This window comes from Eulemur rufifrons, chromosome 9 (assembly GCF_041146395.1).
Source record: "Eulemur rufifrons isolate Redbay chromosome 9, OSU_ERuf_1, whole genome shotgun sequence".
Classification (NCBI taxonomy): Eukaryota; Metazoa; Chordata; class Mammalia; order Primates; family Lemuridae; genus Eulemur; species Eulemur rufifrons.
In genome coordinates, this window is record NC_090991.1 from 33,449,307 (window position 1) to 33,465,605 (window position 16,299).

The window sequence follows — 16,299 nt, forward strand, 5'->3', positions numbered from 1 at the left end:
TTAGGATGAAGGTGGGGGCTGCGTGGGCAGTGCCATGGTGGGACTTGTGGAACAGAGTGTGCCCTTGTCCCAGGGTAGGGATGGAGGTGTGGGGGGCTGCTGCTGTTTATCATAGGCTATGGGGGGTGGGGCGTGACTGCCGGGTGGAACCCTGCCCAGTGAGCAGGGGGGCCTGAGTGTGTCTGTGCCGGGGCCGGGAGCGCGTGTGCCCAGGCACGGCTCTGTGTCCTCTGCAGGCACGCCATCCTCCCCGCTACTTGTCTGGGCCACTTCCTTTCAGGCCGGCAGCCAGGCTCCCGTGTGCTCCTTGGAGCTGAGCAGGGAGGAAGGCGTTGCCAAGACCCCAAGGCAGAGCCGGGAAGCAGAGGGAGGCGAGATGCTAGCCTCGCCCCCTCTTGTCCCTGTCCCTGTCCGGCACAGGAAGAGCTCAGAGGAGGCCTGGGGGGGTGGGGCGGGGCAGGGACCAGGGAGGACCCACCCAGACAGCTGGCTGCCTGCTCCAGCCTCCAGTCTGAGCAGACTCCGTGCAACTCCTGGCTTCCACCAGGAAAAAGGAGAAAATGGCAAATGAGATGTCAGAAGCACCTTCAGTCAACCCGTTTGGTTAGAGGGTGGGCACCCAAAGAGCAGCCGCCCCAGTGTTTGCTGAGCACATTCACTGCGCCTCTGCCCGAATCAGTAACCAGCCGGTGCCTGTGGCGTCCCGGCACGGCCAGGAGGACCAGGAGGCAGTGGAAGGTGCTTTAGCAAAGGCCTTGCTCGCCTCTGCCCTGAGAGGAGCAGGGGCAGCACCCTCCTGAAGAACTCTGAGCAAGCGTCCCTTCCTGCTTTCCTTCGGGACTTTCCTGAGCACCTACTGTGTGCAGGCGCTGCGCCTCCTGGGGGCAGCCGGAATCCTGCACTCCGGTGTGGGAAGAGGATGGGAACAGGTGAACCCAGAGGGAGCACACCCTCCCAGAGGGCAAGGAGGGCTGTGGGGGCAGCTGAGCCCGGGGCCGCAGGGGCACAGGGAAGGCCTCTCTGAGGCACAGACCAAAAGCGCCCTAAGAGGGGAGTTGTGTGGCTTTCGGGGGCTGGGGCTCCCTGCAGAAGAAGGGGGATGAAGAGGCCCAGGGAGTGGGTGGCTGGCCCCTTTTTGGATTCTCTTGGAGCTGCCACCCAGAGTAGGGCTGGGCAGGGGCCTGGCCGTGTGTCCCTCCTCTGGGTCCCCTCTCGGGCTCTATCTGCAGCCTGTCCCCACATGGGAGCGGGGAAATGTGAGACTGCGCCCGGCCAGGCTGGCGGTGAATGGGCAGAGCCGGCCCTCTCTGCTCAGCAGGGCTCCGGGCTGTGCGGTGTTCCCTGGACCCCAGCCCTGTCTCTAGGGGAGCCCACAAGGAGGGGAGCCCTCGTGCCCAGGGCATTCAGCGTCCCACGTTCCATCCTCTCTCTCTCTCCATACCTAGACTGGCTTCTCTCCCAACACAGGCACAAAGGGTCTCTCCCTCCAGGGGACCTCGACAGGCATCAGCTATAAATAATCTCCCACTGAGAGCCTGGATCTCCTGCTTCCAGAGCCCTCAGTCCTCCAGAAGGCACTGTGGAAGCACACAGGCCGGTTTGCACCCAAGCTCCGCCACTTGCTTGCTCTGTGACCTAGGATAAGTCACTTACTCTCCTTAGGCCTCAGTTTCCTTGTCTGTAAAACGGGGAGACTGATCCAGTAATCCCTCGCAATCAAGTTCACGTGAGGGCCACATAGAGCAGGTCCTTCCCTCCTCCTTCCAGAGGATTTGAGAAAAGAGCAAGATGCCAAGGGTCCAAAGGCTGGCAGCCCCTGGCTGCCTCTGGGGACTCCCAGAAGGCGGAAAGGGAAACCAAGGCAGCAATAGATAGGCAGAGCAGCAGGTATTTATTCCATGCGTCCTGACCCTGAACACCGTCACCGCGCCCCACCCACCTCTCTGCTTGCTCAGAGCCTGGGTCCTGCTGGGCCAGGAGCTGGAACCAGCAGGTGGGATGCGGCCGGCCAGGGGTCGTGGCTGCTCCCTGAGTGGACAGAGAAGGGAGGGTGAGGCCAGGGCTGGACCTGGAACAGCTGGGGGAGGGACAGTGGAGGGCTGAGAGGGCCAGTCCCTGGTCCTCCTGTTTTCCCCACCCTGACCCTCCACCCCTAAGTGCTTGGCATTGGGGGCATAGCCCTGGCACTGCTGGGCACCCCCACAGCTGCCTCAGAGGGGCAGGCAGGTCCATGTGCCCCTTCCCCCGACCCCCCCATACCCCACCATTTGCCCCAGCCTTGAGACAGAGGTCACCTCATTCCCAGAAATGAGGGTGGCAGTGTCCACTGAACCCACCTGGCCGGGCCCTCAGTGCTGGTCCAGGATGAGGGGCACCTGGGCGCTGTCCACGCGCGGGGGCAGCCTCTCGCCTGTGCGCACGTTGAACATGGGCAGGGTGGAGAGTGGCCGGGGCACGTCTCGGTTGCCCGCCATCTGCCGCAGCTCCTCTGCGTTCCCGTGGATGGCGCAGTGGTGAACCATCTGGATGCTGGAGGCACAGGGTCGGGGGCCATCAGCTCTAGGAGTCAGTCGCCCCAGGGTCCAGCCTGGCACTGCTTAGGAGCCACCCTGCTGTCCTCCCCACCAGTCAAACACGTGACGAGAGCGCAGGGAACAAACAGGAAGTTCTATGGTGCCTGCTCTGTGCCCAGTGATTGAGACACGGGCTCTGGGTGCAGACAGCCTGGATTCAAAGCTGTGTGTCCTTGGCAAGTGGCTTAACCACTCTGTGCCTCAGTTTCCTCAACTGTAAAATGGGGATAATAACACCTACCTCCTAGGATTGCTGTGAAGATGAAATGAGAAAATGTGCCTCGAGGTTTAGAACTGTGCCCAGCAACGGTAAGTGCTCATGTGATACCAAGACACGAATAGATATCCACAGTGGATATATTTTTCCAGAATCCAGCATTTGCTGGGCTTAATACAGTATTCTGTTTTTATATTCCGGTGACCCTCTCCGTCCCTTCTAGCACTCAGCTTCCTCCCTCGATACTTTCTCCAACCACAGAGCATCTAACCCTTCTCCCCACCCCACCCCCGCTCCTGCCCCTATGTCCCTGGGTCAGCTTGCTTTCCCCTTTACCCTTTCTCACCTCCTCAGTTTGCCCGAGCTGTCTCCCCTTCCAGGAACGCCCTCCCCATATCCTGCCAGGCCATGAGCATCTCATCCTTTGGCTTCTCAGGCGTGTCCTCCACTCTCTTTATATCCTGACCCCCTCCTGGCCCCACCCCAGCCCACCCCTAGCACCGACAGTTCCCAACACAGAGCCTTGTCTCCCTGGGCTTGTTTCAGACCAGGGCTCCTAGACGCCGGGCACTGAGCTCCACCCTGAGATTTTCCAAGGGGCTGGAAGTCCCAGCAGCACTAAGTGGCCCCACCCACAGAGAGTCCTTTCTGAGCATTAGATCCAGTTCCTCCTCAAAAGGCTCAGCCTCACTGTCTTTGGACGTTTCCGGGGACTTACTCTCTGCTGTCCAGGGGCAAGCTTTAGTTCATTCCGACAGGCAGGGTAGCACAGTAGTTAAACATAAAGACTTGCTTTGAGTTTGAATCTGGATTTCCCTGCTTCCTGGCTGTGTGACCTTGGGCAAATTACTTAACCTCTCTGAGCCTCGGTTTCCCCAACTATAATGCAGTTGTGTGAATTGGATGAGTTAGTATAGGAAAAGCACTTAGAACGTCTCCTGGTCAAGCTTATAGCAAGTGGTAGGTATTATCCCTGGGAACCTTCAGTTGCTATTTTCATCTTCAGTGTTATTTTACTATAGCGAGCCTACTGGTGAACTTGGCCTCCAGTGGAAGGGTGTTTCCAAGCCCCTTGTCCACGAACCCACCCATATGAGTTGGCCCAGCCTGGTGACATTCTCCCAGACTACCTGGCTGCCAGGTCAGACAGAGCTGAGACTTTTCACGATAAACAATCAAATTGGGTTTTCTTAGAGGGGCTGGGGCCCCAGGCAGGGCTGAAACGACCCCACTTGCCACTCTGTTACTGATTAGATGGGGTAGGGACGTGGTCCCCACCTGTGTCCAGGTCTCAGTCAGCGGACACGGACTCCACTTAGAGACTGGCCGGTTAGATCACAGAAAAGACTTCCCAGCTTCACGCTGAATAGGCCGCACTCCTTGGGGCGGGTGGGACCAAGTCCTGTCTGGCCAGTGGGAAGACGTGGAGTCATTGTCTGGGGCCGGGGGCGGGTCAAGATGAGCTCTTGAGTCTGGAATTTGGCAAGCTGGGTTGCCCAAAACACCATTTTCCGTTCCCAGGCAAGGGGAGACTGAGGGGAAAGCGGGACACCGGTGTGTGGACGCGGAGACGGAGACAGCCGGGCAGGTGATGCCCCAGCGGGGAAGGGCCCCAGGCAGTGCGCCCTCTGCTCACCCCCAGCCCCACATCTGGGTCTCATTACTCTGGCAACACACAGGTGGAAAAACGTTCACGGGCTGTTTCCCTAGAGCAAGAGCCAAAGCCAGACCCCGCGGTCCCTTCCCCGCAGTCCTTCCACATCAGCACTCAGGCAGACGCACGAACAGGCCGCCTTCCCGCACACGCACGTGCACACGCGTGGCCTGGGCTCACCCACACCCAGCGCGCCACCGGCACCCGGCAAGCACCGCCTCTGGCGCACAGACCCACGGGAGAGGGTCGTCGGGGCCTGGAGGATTCTGTGACCAGTAAAATCTGATCTGGGTGAAAAACAGGCGGCAGAATCACCCTTGCGGATAAATTTGAAAAAATGGCAGACGTGGAACAAGCGGAAAAAATGGGGTTTTGTAGAAATAAATCAACACGAAATCCAAACCAACTAAGGCAAACATTGCACATGGTAAATTGGTTATTGATTTCAAATTGATGGAGGAAGCAGATTTTCCTGATAACATCTGAGCTACAAAATTGACCCAGGAAAGCAGAACCTGGCAGAAATATCAGTCACAAGAGAATAACCTCCGTAGCGGTAGGTACGATGGATTAAATTTGGGCAGTGGCCCCCGCAAAATAAGGAATCAACTTGTGAAATTTACATGAAAAATCTCAGATCCCAATGGGGAAAAATTCTATAAAATAAACATGAAAATAGAAAATAAATGCAGAGCCTTTTAAATGCTTTGTGTAGAAAGTTGCTCAAGTAATGAAATTGATTTAACATAGATCAAGGAATTACATCTCTGTTCACTCTGGAAAATGTATTCCCCACCAAATTCCATAAATGTTGCTGTAATTCTGATGTCTAAAATGTTTGCCTTCCGGCCGGGCGCGGTGGCTCACGCCTGTAATCCTAGCACTCTGGGAGGCCGAGGTGGGCGGATCATTTGAGCTCAGGAGTTCGAGACCAGCCTGAGCAAGAGCGAGACCCCATCTCTACTAAAAATAGAAAGAAATTATATGGACAGCTAAAAATATATATAGAAAAAATTAGCCGGGCATGGTGGTGCATGCCTGTAGTCCCAGCTACTCGGGAGGCTGAGACAGGAGGATCGCTTGAGCTCAGGAGTTTGAGGTTGCTGTGAGCTAGGCTGACGCCACGGCACTCACTCTAGCCTGGGCAACAGAGTGAGACTCTATCTCAAAAAAAAAAAAAATAAATAAAATAAAATAAAATGTTTGCCTTCCTCAACCCAAAACCCAATGATGGGTCGAAACGGTGGGGTCAAAATGGTGGGTTTAACACTGGGGGCCCAGAACACCCCGAGATTGGCTCGAGCACATGCACATACGCACACGCACACACCAGGAGCACCCACCCATCTGGCCCACACAGCCACAGCTCCCCCTCCCAGGACACCTGGCATGTCAGATGCCCACACCATCTGGCATCTCCTGTCCACCCCTCCCAGGAGGAAACAAAGGGGCCACTGTGACCCCGACAGGATTCTGGTGGCCTCACAATGTCCCCCTGAGGTCACCACAGAGATAACCTTGCCACCCCCTGTACCCGCAGCACAAGTCTGCTGAGGCCAACCGTGGGTGATCATCCTCGGTCCTCCCTCTGGCCACCCAGGGGAAGGCGTGGGCCGGAGCTCTACGAGGAAACCTCCGAGGGAACCAGATCAGGGTCGCATCTCCCCCCACACACGCTGAGGAGCAGCGCAGAGCATTTCCAGCCGCCATCCTGGAGGTCCTTGCACCCAACTCCCTTCACCTACCACAGGGAGAGATGCAGAAAGACACTTCGCAGCCGCCTACATCTGCGCCCCTGGCCTCAAACACTGCTGCGGGTGGAGGCCGGCAGGCCAGCGTGTCAGGGGTCTCTAGCAAGAGTGAGGCTGGGCGCCGAACCGGTTCCAAATCCCACCGGAAGCCCACCATATCCAAGATAATCCTGAAGACCGTGGCAGACAAGGGAGCACGCAAACGTGTGTCCCTGGTCACCCTGAAGAAGGCTGTTGCCACCATGGGCTACAACGTAGCACGCAACACCTGTTACTTCAAGCGCGTGCTCAAGGGGCTGGTGGACACGGGCATGCTAAAGCAGGTGACTGGCAAGGGGGCCTCGGGCTCCTTCTGCATGGGCAAGAATCGGGCCTCCAAGTCCAAGCTCAAGGTCAACAGAAGGCGGCGGCAGCAGCGGAGGTCTGGGCAGCGCCGGTCTGGGCAGCGCCGGTCTGGGCAGCGCCGCTCTGGACGGCGCGGGTCGCCATTGGGCTCCAAACAGGGGCACAAACGGCTTTTCAAGAGGGCTTGCCGAGTGGCCAAAGGCCGCTGCAATTAACGGGGCAGGCCAGCAAGTGGTCAGGGGCGCCAGGCCCGCCACAGGCTCAGTGCAGTGGGAATAAAAGGAGCCTGACTTATTTCACACCTGCCTCCTGGAATCTGGGGATCAGGGGAGTAGCAGAGGAAGGGGACTGGGGGTGCAGAGGAGGGGTAGGGGACTCCTGCGGCAAAATAAGAGAGACGGATTTGGGAAGGGCTGGCAGTGCTGGAAGCATCCACGGACACAGCTAGTCCAACCGCGTCCTCCTGCAGGGGGAGGATCTGAGGCCAGAAAGGATGATGGAGCAATTGTGTGCTGGCCTGGACCCCGGGTGTCTGACTCATAATGGGGTGCGTGTGCGTGTGTGTGTGTGTGTGTGTGTGTGCGCGCACACATGCTGGGAGCCTCTTAAGTTGCTTCTCCTTCCCACAGGGTGGCATCAGGTACCCTTCTCCTGTGATACAAAAGACTCTTCTATGGGAATCAGCAAATAAGAAAGCAAGGTCAGGATAGGTCAGGCCCAGCAACCAACCAGGCTAGGGCTAGGGCTCAGAGGTCAAGGCTGGCTCATCTTCCCAGAGTAATCTGCTTTGTCTGTGCTGCCCGTGGAGGTTGGAGGGCCCAGTTTGGCCGTCTGGGCGGACCCCCACCCAGCCCCCAGCTCCCCTACTCACTCGGAGGTGGCCAGGTCTCTCTTCAGCCTGTGGAAGAGCGAGGGAGAAGGTTAGCCCAGCTCTGGGCTTTGCCCAGGGTACCCCCGGGACTCAAGCGTGTGCGGTGGTTTGTGTGTGATTACCCACAACCTCCTCCTGGTGCCAGGCCAGGTGGGTCCCCAGCCCCGAGCTGCCTAGAAAGGGGCCCCACACTCCTTTCTGCCTGGGAACCCCACTGCCTGAGGGGCCTGGGTCCCCATGCAGCACAGGTGCCATAGGGTGTCCCATGGGTGTGAGCATCAGAAGGTGCCTTCCCGCCCTCTGTCCACGCACGCACCGTCCCTCGCGCCGGCAGCACATGATGTAGGCCAGCAGCAAGGTGAGCAGCAGGGCCACCAGCAGGGGCACCAGGAGGGTGACCAGAGCGTCCACCAGGAAGTCACGGGCCGGGGCCTCGGTGGGTGGGCAGAAGAATGGGTCATGCTCCAGGATCCCGTCGCCTGGGGTTGGGGCCTCATCTGCAGGCTCTGGCACCGACTTATCCACCTGCACAGAGAGCCCAGGGGTGGCTGGCTGGACACAGAGGCCCCCAGGGGACAGGGCAGGGGTTCCAGGGACATCCTACCTATCACCTCATTCAACCACAGGGCTCCTCCTGCTTTCGCTCATCTCGTGTGACCTAGCTGGACAAGCACTGGACTAGGGGGCTGGAGAGACAAAGTCCCGGAGAGGCAGGGCAGCACAGTGGTTAGCGCACAGCCCTGGGGTCTGACTTCCTGGGCTCGAATCCCGATTCAGACAAGCGCTTAGCTGGGATGAATTACTTCTAAGTGCCTCAGTTTCCTCACCTGTAAAGTAGGTAATAGTGGCATCTGCCTGCTGGAGTGATTGTGAGGATAAAACATGTTGATTGGACAGTGCCTAGCAGGTGCTTAAGAATGTTGTCAATTACCCGGCCCTGGCTGTCAACCCCGAGTAAGTTCCTGCTCTGTCAGTAATTCACAGGAACAGAGGACACTAGCAGTGGGACCCCGGGTGCCTCAGCTCAGTATCCCAGAGCCGCAGTGAGCATCCCTGAGTTATAATATGAGGGCTATCAGCTCCTGGCTGCGGGCGAGTTTGCTAGGAGGCACCTTAGAAGGAAGCAGACAGAGCTGTCACGCAGAGGCCCTTGGTGGGGAAAGGGTTTGGGAACCGGCCCAGAGGATGTGACTGATTGTTTTAGATGTTGGGCTGGGCAGATGTGGGACGCCGGGAGCTTGAGACCCCACGGGTGGAGTGCAGACTCTGTCGCCCTCTTGTGGGAGAAGGTAGAACTTCAGGCTGTGTGAGAAAGGCCAAGACCAAGACCACCGACTGATTGAGGCCTAGACAGATCATCAGAGAAGCGGGGACTAGACAAATTAGAGACTGGAGTGGGAAGCAGTGTGGAGGGAGGGGGGACTGTGATGGGAACTATTCCCCCCCCACCCCCGGAACCAGGGTCTCTCCTCACCAGGGACACATTGCACCAGTCAACGCGGAAGTAGGGTGCCAAGGTGTCATAGCAGGACAGAAGTGGAGGCTGGCCCTGGGCGCAGCGGGCATGGCTGTCGGGGGATGCCACCATCTTCAGGCAGGTAGAGAAGGGCGAGGCAGAGCCCACCTTGATGTACACCCTGGGCCCAGAGAGAAGCCACTGTCAGCAGAGCTGGGGCAGGGGACACCAAGCATCCCTCTGCCAGTTGTGTTGAAGCCGCCCTGATTGCAGGCTGTGACCTGGAGATGGGAGAGGGGAGGAGGCCTGGGAGGGGGTTTAGGCAAGAAATGTGGTACAGCTGGGGCCTGGCAGGAGAGGTCGCAGGGCCCCTAAGATCTGGGGTTACGGTGAGAGTGCACAGAGCACCCCACTCTTCTGTGCTCTGGGGGGGCCTCAGCCCCCAAAGAATGTTCTTTGATGGACGGATCTTCTATGTCCTCACAGGGCACCAGGAAGTAGCCAGTTCCGGGTTACCAGGGCTTGGGCTCAGCAAGGACAGGAAGGAGATGGGGGTGCGGCTGGAGGGGGGTGGACAGAAGTGTGAAGCCGGGAGGTGGAGGTGGTCATGGTAAAGCCCCACATGGAAATTAGGGAGACCCTGCTCTACGCCCACCGCCCAGACAAAAAGCAAGCTTTTTCAGGAAGCCCTCCTGGGTTGCACACCTACCCTTCCTTGCGGCCCTCAATGGGAAGTGGGACACGGCCCCCCCGGTCCAAGGCAGAAGTGATGTTGAGCAGCTGGAGCTCCCCTGGCTCCCAGAGCCCCCCCAGGGCTGTGAGGAAGCGGCTGGCAGGCGTCGAGGGCAGCACCTCCTCCACATCATGGCTGCGAACCAGGAACTCAGCTTGGTACGGCAGCAGGGGACCTGGGAAGGCCAGGTGGGCACCTCAGGCATCACCCAGCCCCCAGCTCTGCCCCCTAGATCCTTCCCAAGCCTCGCCCAAGCTCCTCCCCACACCCCCCACACCACCATACCCCTTCCTGCCCTCCAAGGCCCGGTACATCACCTGCCAGCCCCAACAACCCTTCCCCAACACCCACAGCCTCACTGACTTGCCCAAGGCCCCACAGGCTGTCCCCAGCTCCGGGGCCTGGAAGCCCAGTCCAGATCCCTCAAGACTGGTGTTACGGGGGAAGGGGTGGGGCAGGGCAGGAAGTACCTTCTGGGTCCCCAATCACCAGCACCAGCGTCTGCTGAGTGGTGTCGAAGCTGTCCCGATTGTAGGCTGTGACCTGGGGCATGGGAAGGAGAGCTAAGAGGTGGGATGGGGAGAGAAACCTGGCATAGCTGGAGCCTGGTAGGTGAGGACTGAGATGCCACGCCACATGAGAGGCATGTAAATGATATGCAAATGACCACGAAGGAACACTCAATCCCAGCCAGCAGGGCTGCTCCTAAGAGGCCACAGCTGATTCCCTCCGCCCCACCCCCGTGAGCTTTTGAGGGTCCCTGATGGCACCTCAATGACCTGGCGCCCGCGATCTTCTGGGGTAGCAGTGCCGTAGAGGAAGCCAGGGTGGCGGGGGGTGCGCTGGGTGTAGCGCAGCCACCGGGGCAGGTCTGGGTGTCCCTGCAGGTGGGCATGGTAGGTGATGCGGACGGTAGGGGGGACAGCTGGCAGAAGAGAGGAGAGGGGATCCGAGTCACAACAGGAGCCCCGAAAGGCACAGCCCAGCCCTCCCGGTGCCCGTCAGGCCCCTCTCACCGACGTCCTCGGGAAGGCGCAGAAAGGTCGAGTGATCCAAGGTGTGCACAAAGACTCGGCCCACAAGGGGGTGTAGGGTGGTCTGCTGGGCCTTGGTGCCCCCCAGTCCTGCCAGGAGACCTGTGGGGACCCCACAAGTCCCAAACACACAGACCAGCCTCAGTGCCTTCTCCTCCAAGTCCTTGGTGCCCCTCTGGGACTCGGAGAAGGAGGCTCCTTTGCTGGCTCCCTGGAATGGCCGGGAGCACGCAGTGGGGGGGCAGGCCTGGCCGCGCTGGACATTGCCATCGGTGACAAGACCCAGACTTCCCTTTGGCTTGGATCTGTGGGGCAGCCGCCCCCACGAAAACCTTCCCACGCCTCAATTTAGGCTCAAGTAAGGGCCACAGTGGGCAGGGACTGATGTTGGTCTGCATGTGTGTGAAGGACACTTGGAAAAGAACCCCACGCTGAGTGTCCGAGAGGCTGGAGGAGAGGTGGATGGGCAGGAGCCTACAGAGGAGGGGGTAGCCATTCTGGGACCCAGAAACACCCTTCTACCTCCCCTAACATCCAGGAGGAGCAGGGCCAGCCCCAAGGGCCAATAGGAGCTGAGCCAAGGGGACCCTAAGCCCCAAGAGAACCAGAGGACCTGCCCGCCAGCCCCACCCTCCCTCTCAGGGCCAAATTTAGCCTGGGCCCAGGCAGAAGCAGCGGCTGCCAGCCCATTAAAGGGCCCACAACCCTCTGGGCCTGGGCTGGCAGGCCCACCGGGCCCTAGGACCTCCAGCCCTCGGAGCTCCCAGCCCCACACCTCCCATCCCACATCCCAGAGCCCCGCTCCCAGCCTGGACCCCCTGCCGGCCCCTGCCTCACCCACCCCAGAACCCTCCTCTGAGGACCCTCCTTGCTTCCGTCTCACCACTGCAAATCCCCTCCCTCATCCTGGACCTCCCCCATGAGGAAGGCCCCAACTTGCCCACAAGGAGAGGGATCCAGGTTAGCGTGGCTGCCATGGCTGGGCCGGCCTGGCCCTGCCTGTGAGTGACAGAGACAGGGGCAGGGAGGAGGGCGGGAGGGAGGGAGAGGAGGAGTCCCTGAGCAGCTGGGCCCCATGCCCGCCCGAGCAGCACTGAATCTGGGGAGGACACCCTCTTCACACACAATGTCCTCCGGTCATCCCCTCCGGCTGCCACGGTACGTTTTCTAAACCCCCAACCTGGCTACCTCAGTCGTGCATTCCCCTTCAGCTCACGTCCTTTCCAACTCTTCCTGTACCCACCCTCCTGTCTGGAACCCCACCTCTGCCCGCCCCCCACCCCTACACCCACCTCAGGCTCCCGCCAGCCTTGCTCTGCCCCTCCCTGGTGTGACAGGCCCTCTGAAGTCTCCAGCCTCTGCCCAGCTGTTCCCTCTGCCTGGGGTTCCCGTCCCGCCTTCATCTAAGCAGCAAACTTCCAGTCACCCTTCCAGACCCTGCACAGACATCCCTATTCTCTCTGAAGCCTTTCTCCTGCCCTCCTTCTCCTAGGCCAAGCTGGGTGACCCCCCAGCCCCTGCGTGAGACCCGGCCCCTGGGTGACCCCCCAGCCCCTGTGTGAGACCCAGCCACACAGCACCGTGAAGTGGTATCGGTGCTCCCAGCTCCTTGGAGACTGGGATCTTATTATCTTCATGTCCCTACGCCTACTAGTCACCTGGCACAGGGCCTGGTGACTAGCAGGTGTAGCGGCTGGATGACAGCTTCCTTCACAGCAAATGAGCGTGCAGTTCACTCAGCCCTCACCCCCAGACCAAGCACCCTCAGCATGTAGGTCTGGGAAGAGAGACCGCCCTGGACAGGAGCAGCTGGGTAGAGAAAGGTGAGCGGATGAGGTGCCCTCTCTGGCCCATGGAGTCGGGGCTAAGCACACGGGCCTGGAGGCGGGCACACTTGTCACCTTGGCCACAGCTACACACTGGCAAGAATAGTGCTTGGTCTTTGGTCAGCATGAGGAATTTCACAGCAGTTCCATGAGCAGGTATCATTATTGTCCCCATTTTACAGAGGGTAACATCGAGGCACAGGGTGAGTAGCCCCCTCAGGGCCACGTTGCTGAGCAGCTGAATGCACGTGAAGTGCTTAGCCCGGTGCCCACGCAATCAGCACCAACCGTCAACGTACTCGTGGGCACCACTTCCCCTTCCTTCCTGAGTCTGCCAAGGATCTTGGTGCAAGTGTGAACGGGGTGGGGTGCCCTCCTCTCCCAGGGTCTCCCACTCAGGGCAGGCAGAGGGGTGCTCTGCCCAGGGAGCACGGTTGCCAGGGTTCCCACATCCTTGGTGCCCGTGCGAGCATTCCTCAAGGGCCTGGAGACCAAGGGTGCTGCCCCCTCGCCCCCACAACCAAACGCCCCAGGCAAGGATGGCTGGGACCTGCCTTGGGTCCAGCCTGAGGGCAAGGTCCAGCCTCCAGCCTCTGCCCAGCTGTTCCCTCTGCCTGGGGTTCCCGTCCTGCCTTCATCTAAGCAGCAAACTTCCAGTCACCCTTCCAGACCCTACACAGACATCCCTCTTCTCTCTGAAGCCTTTCTCCTGCCCTCCTTCTCCTAGGCCAAGCTGGGTGACCCCCCAGCCCCTGTGTGAGACCCGGCCCCTGGGTGACCCCCCAGCCCCTGTGTGAGACCCAGCCACACAGCACCACGGAGTGGTATTGTTGTTGGCCTACAGACTAGGGTAACTGGTGGCAAGGTTACTTAGTCCTTGTCCTTTCTTCGCTCTCTCCCCACCTGACTGTCCCACCCATCCCTGGAGAGCCACCAAATCCTAGAGTCAGCGTCCACGCAGGTTCTCAGACAAGGTGGTATTTGTCCCAGAATCACCTTGGCATGTCTCTGCAGTCTCAGAGATGGAGGGAGGGAGGGGGGAAGAAAGGTTCCAGAGCAGGGGGTGCGTCAGAGGGCTCTAGGGGAGCAGGCAGAGGAGCCAGAGCCGGGGCAGCTGCCCAGGCCTCACCCCTGAGCTTCTCCGTGTGACTTCCCTCCCTCCCCCTTTCTGCCTCCCCTGCTATTTTTGGAGCCACCCACTCACACCCTCAGCTGTCTTAAGGTAACAATGCCTGTACCCAGAGTCATCAGGCACATGGAGACCAGCCTTCCTTAATGGAAAAGCTGCAGCCACCTCCTCCTCTGATCCTTCCCAATTCAGGGGAGCCAGGGACTGTCCCAGGAGCCAGCTGGAAGTCCCCAAAAAGCCTTCTTAGGCCCCTAGCCCACAGGAGGACATTCCCTACTCCAAGCTGTCTTTACTGCAACCTGCTGCTGTAACACGCAGCATCTTCTATGCCTTGGGACCTGGAAGGGGGTATCATAGGTCTTTAAACTTCTTACTTTGAAAAAAATTTTAGAAGTATATGAATAAGCCAGGCACAGTGGCTCATGCCTGTAATCCTACCACTCTGGGAGGCTGAGGCTGGAGGATTGCTTGAGGTCAGGAGTTCCAGATCAGCCTGAACAAGAGTGAGACCCTATCTCTACTAAAAATAGAAAAGAAAATTAGCCGAGCAACTGAAAAAAAAAAAAAAAAAATTAGCCGAGCAGGCATGGTGGTGCATGCCTTGTAGTCCCAGCCCCTCAGGAGGCTGAGGCAGGAGGATCACTTCAGCCCAGGAGTTTGAGGTTGCTGCAAGCTAGGCTGACACCACGGCACTGTAGCCTGGGCAACAGAGCGAGACTGTGTCTCAAAAAAAAAAAAAAAAAAGTATATGGGATAATATAATGAGTCCCCATGTATTCATCACCCAGATTCAACAGTTATCAACTCAAGGCCAATCTAGTTTCATCTATATCCCCCCAATTTTCCCTCTCATTTAATTTTATCTGTCAGTATTTCAGTGTGTATCTTTAAAAAATGACTCTTTTTTTAACATAATCACATATGAGCATCATCAATAACTCCTTAATATCTAAGTTTCAGTGTTCAGATTTCCAATTTCTCATAAATGTCATTTTTTAACAATGTATTTGTTTAAATAAGGATCCAAATAAGGTACACACATTGCAGCTAATTGATAGGTCTCTTTTAAATCTCTTCAAATCTATAGGTTTCCCCATCCGTCTCTCTCACTTCTCTCTCTCTCTCTGAAGGAACCAGATCATTTCTTCTGTAGTTTTCCATAGTCTGGATTTTGCTGATTGCATGTCTAGGATGCTCTTTAACAGGTTCCTCCGACCTCTGTATTTCCTGTACCTTGTTATTGCCTGTAAATTGTAGTTGGATCTGGAAGCCTGATCAGGTTTAGGTTCGACTGTCTTTGGCGAGACCACTTCATAGGTGGTGGTGGTGTTCTTCCATCTGGAGACACATCGTGTATTTCTGGGGTCTTAGCTTTTTTTTTTTTTCCTCCAAAACGGTGATATTCAAAATTCAATCATTCCTTCCTTTATTAGCTAGAATAATTCTAGACAGAGAAACTGCTCCTCACTATTTGGTTACTGAGTGGTATAGTTCACATAGGAAAGATGAGATAAATGCTTGATTCTTTTTCTATATTTGTCAGTTTCAAAATAAGCTGATTCCCTGGCATCCTCCAGACTGTAACCAATTCAGGTTTTTTTCCCCACTAGTAGTATAATGATGAATTTGTGGTTTAAATATATTTGATGGCTTCAATCCTTTACAACAAGTGTACCTCCTGGTGCTCAAATTGCCCCAGCTGGAGGTCTGTCTGGGGGAACTGGGGGTCAGGTCTCCCCGCCCCTCCCGGCCTTATCTCAGGCGGAGCTGCCATTGCAGCTGCCTTATCCTGCCACCCAGCCTGCCCTGAGCGAGCTGGTTCTCTCTCCTCGCTTCTTTGCCATCTCTGCCCATCAGTGCCTAAATTTAACCCTCTGGTACTTTGTCCCTGTCTCTCCCCATTCCGGTGAATATTTGCTGAATGAATGAATGAGTGAATTCCGTCAATTCTGTCTCATTCCACTTCAGTCTCTAGGAACCTGTCTCCCTAAGTCTCTTGATGCCTGAGGGCCGTATGTTCTTTATCTGCATCCATACGTTGTCGTGAGGGACAAAGGAAAAGGACTGTCGTCGTTGTGATCTGATTCCGCATCTGCCTCCCAGACTCCACCTACGTCTTTCTCCCGCATCCCCTTCCCCGCCCCCAGCCTGACAACAAAGGGTGCGACTGGTCAGTCCGCCACGAGAGGGCGCGTTCGCCGGCTGCAGCCCGGCCCTGCGCCTGCGCAATGTTCGGGCGGAGCGGGGGGTGGGGGCGGGATGGCAGCGGAGCGGCCCTCCCCGGGTTGGGAACTGGCGTCATTAGTACGTGTTGACTGCCGCAGTAGGGGCCCAAGGCCACGGGGCTGCGTCTCGCCCTTCCCTTTCCGATCCAGAAGATGTTCTTCCCTACGGAAGGAGGAGAACCCGCATGGAGGCAGGGGGCTAGACATAACGATCTCTTTTCCACTCCACCCCATCATCTATATCAACCCTCTGACTTCCAGGGACATTTCCATATCCCCCTGAACCCCCCAGACACTTTGGGGTACCAGCTTAAACACCTAAATGTATCTCCAGAATATCCCCCTGCCTTTTTTTTAGAGACGGGGTTCGAGCTATATTGCCCAGGCTGGTCTTGACCACCTACGCTCGAGCATCCTCCCACCTAAGCCTCCCCAGTAGTTGGGACTACTGGTGTGAGCCACCGCACGCAGATACTCACCTTTTA

The 16,299-nt window shown here is 57.6% G+C and overlaps 2 protein-coding genes across 3 annotated transcripts; one reads left to right on the forward strand and one right to left on the reverse strand.

Moving 5' to 3' along the window:
- Nucleotides 1-2,336: 2,336 nt before the first annotated feature.
- SGCA (sarcoglycan alpha) lies at nt 2,337-11,648 on the reverse strand. Of its 2 annotated transcripts, XM_069481222.1 has the most exons (9): nt 11,575-11,648; nt 10,617-10,736; nt 10,371-10,525; nt 10,071-10,143; nt 9,577-9,775; nt 8,886-9,048; nt 7,728-7,936; nt 7,412-7,438; nt 2,337-2,529 (listed from the first exon to the last, which is right to left on the reverse strand). In XM_069481222.1, exons 1-9 carry the CDS (start codon nt 11,609-11,611, stop codon nt 2,349-2,351), a joined length of 1,164 nt encoding a protein of 387 aa, XP_069337323.1. In that variant the 5' UTR covers nt 11,612-11,648; the 3' UTR covers nt 2,337-2,348. The 2 variants fall into 2 exon arrangements, with proteins under 2 accessions (XP_069337323.1, XP_069337324.1); XM_069481223.1 differs by lacking the exons at nt 7,728-7,936; nt 8,886-9,048.
- LOC138391964 (putative histone H1.9) lies at nt 5,834-6,755 on the forward strand. The gene is given in 3 exon segments (XM_069482146.1): nt 5,834-6,050; nt 6,201-6,283; nt 6,285-6,755. Coding segments are annotated over 3 exon segments (771 nt in total).
- Nucleotides 11,649-16,299: the final 4,651 nt, after the last annotated feature.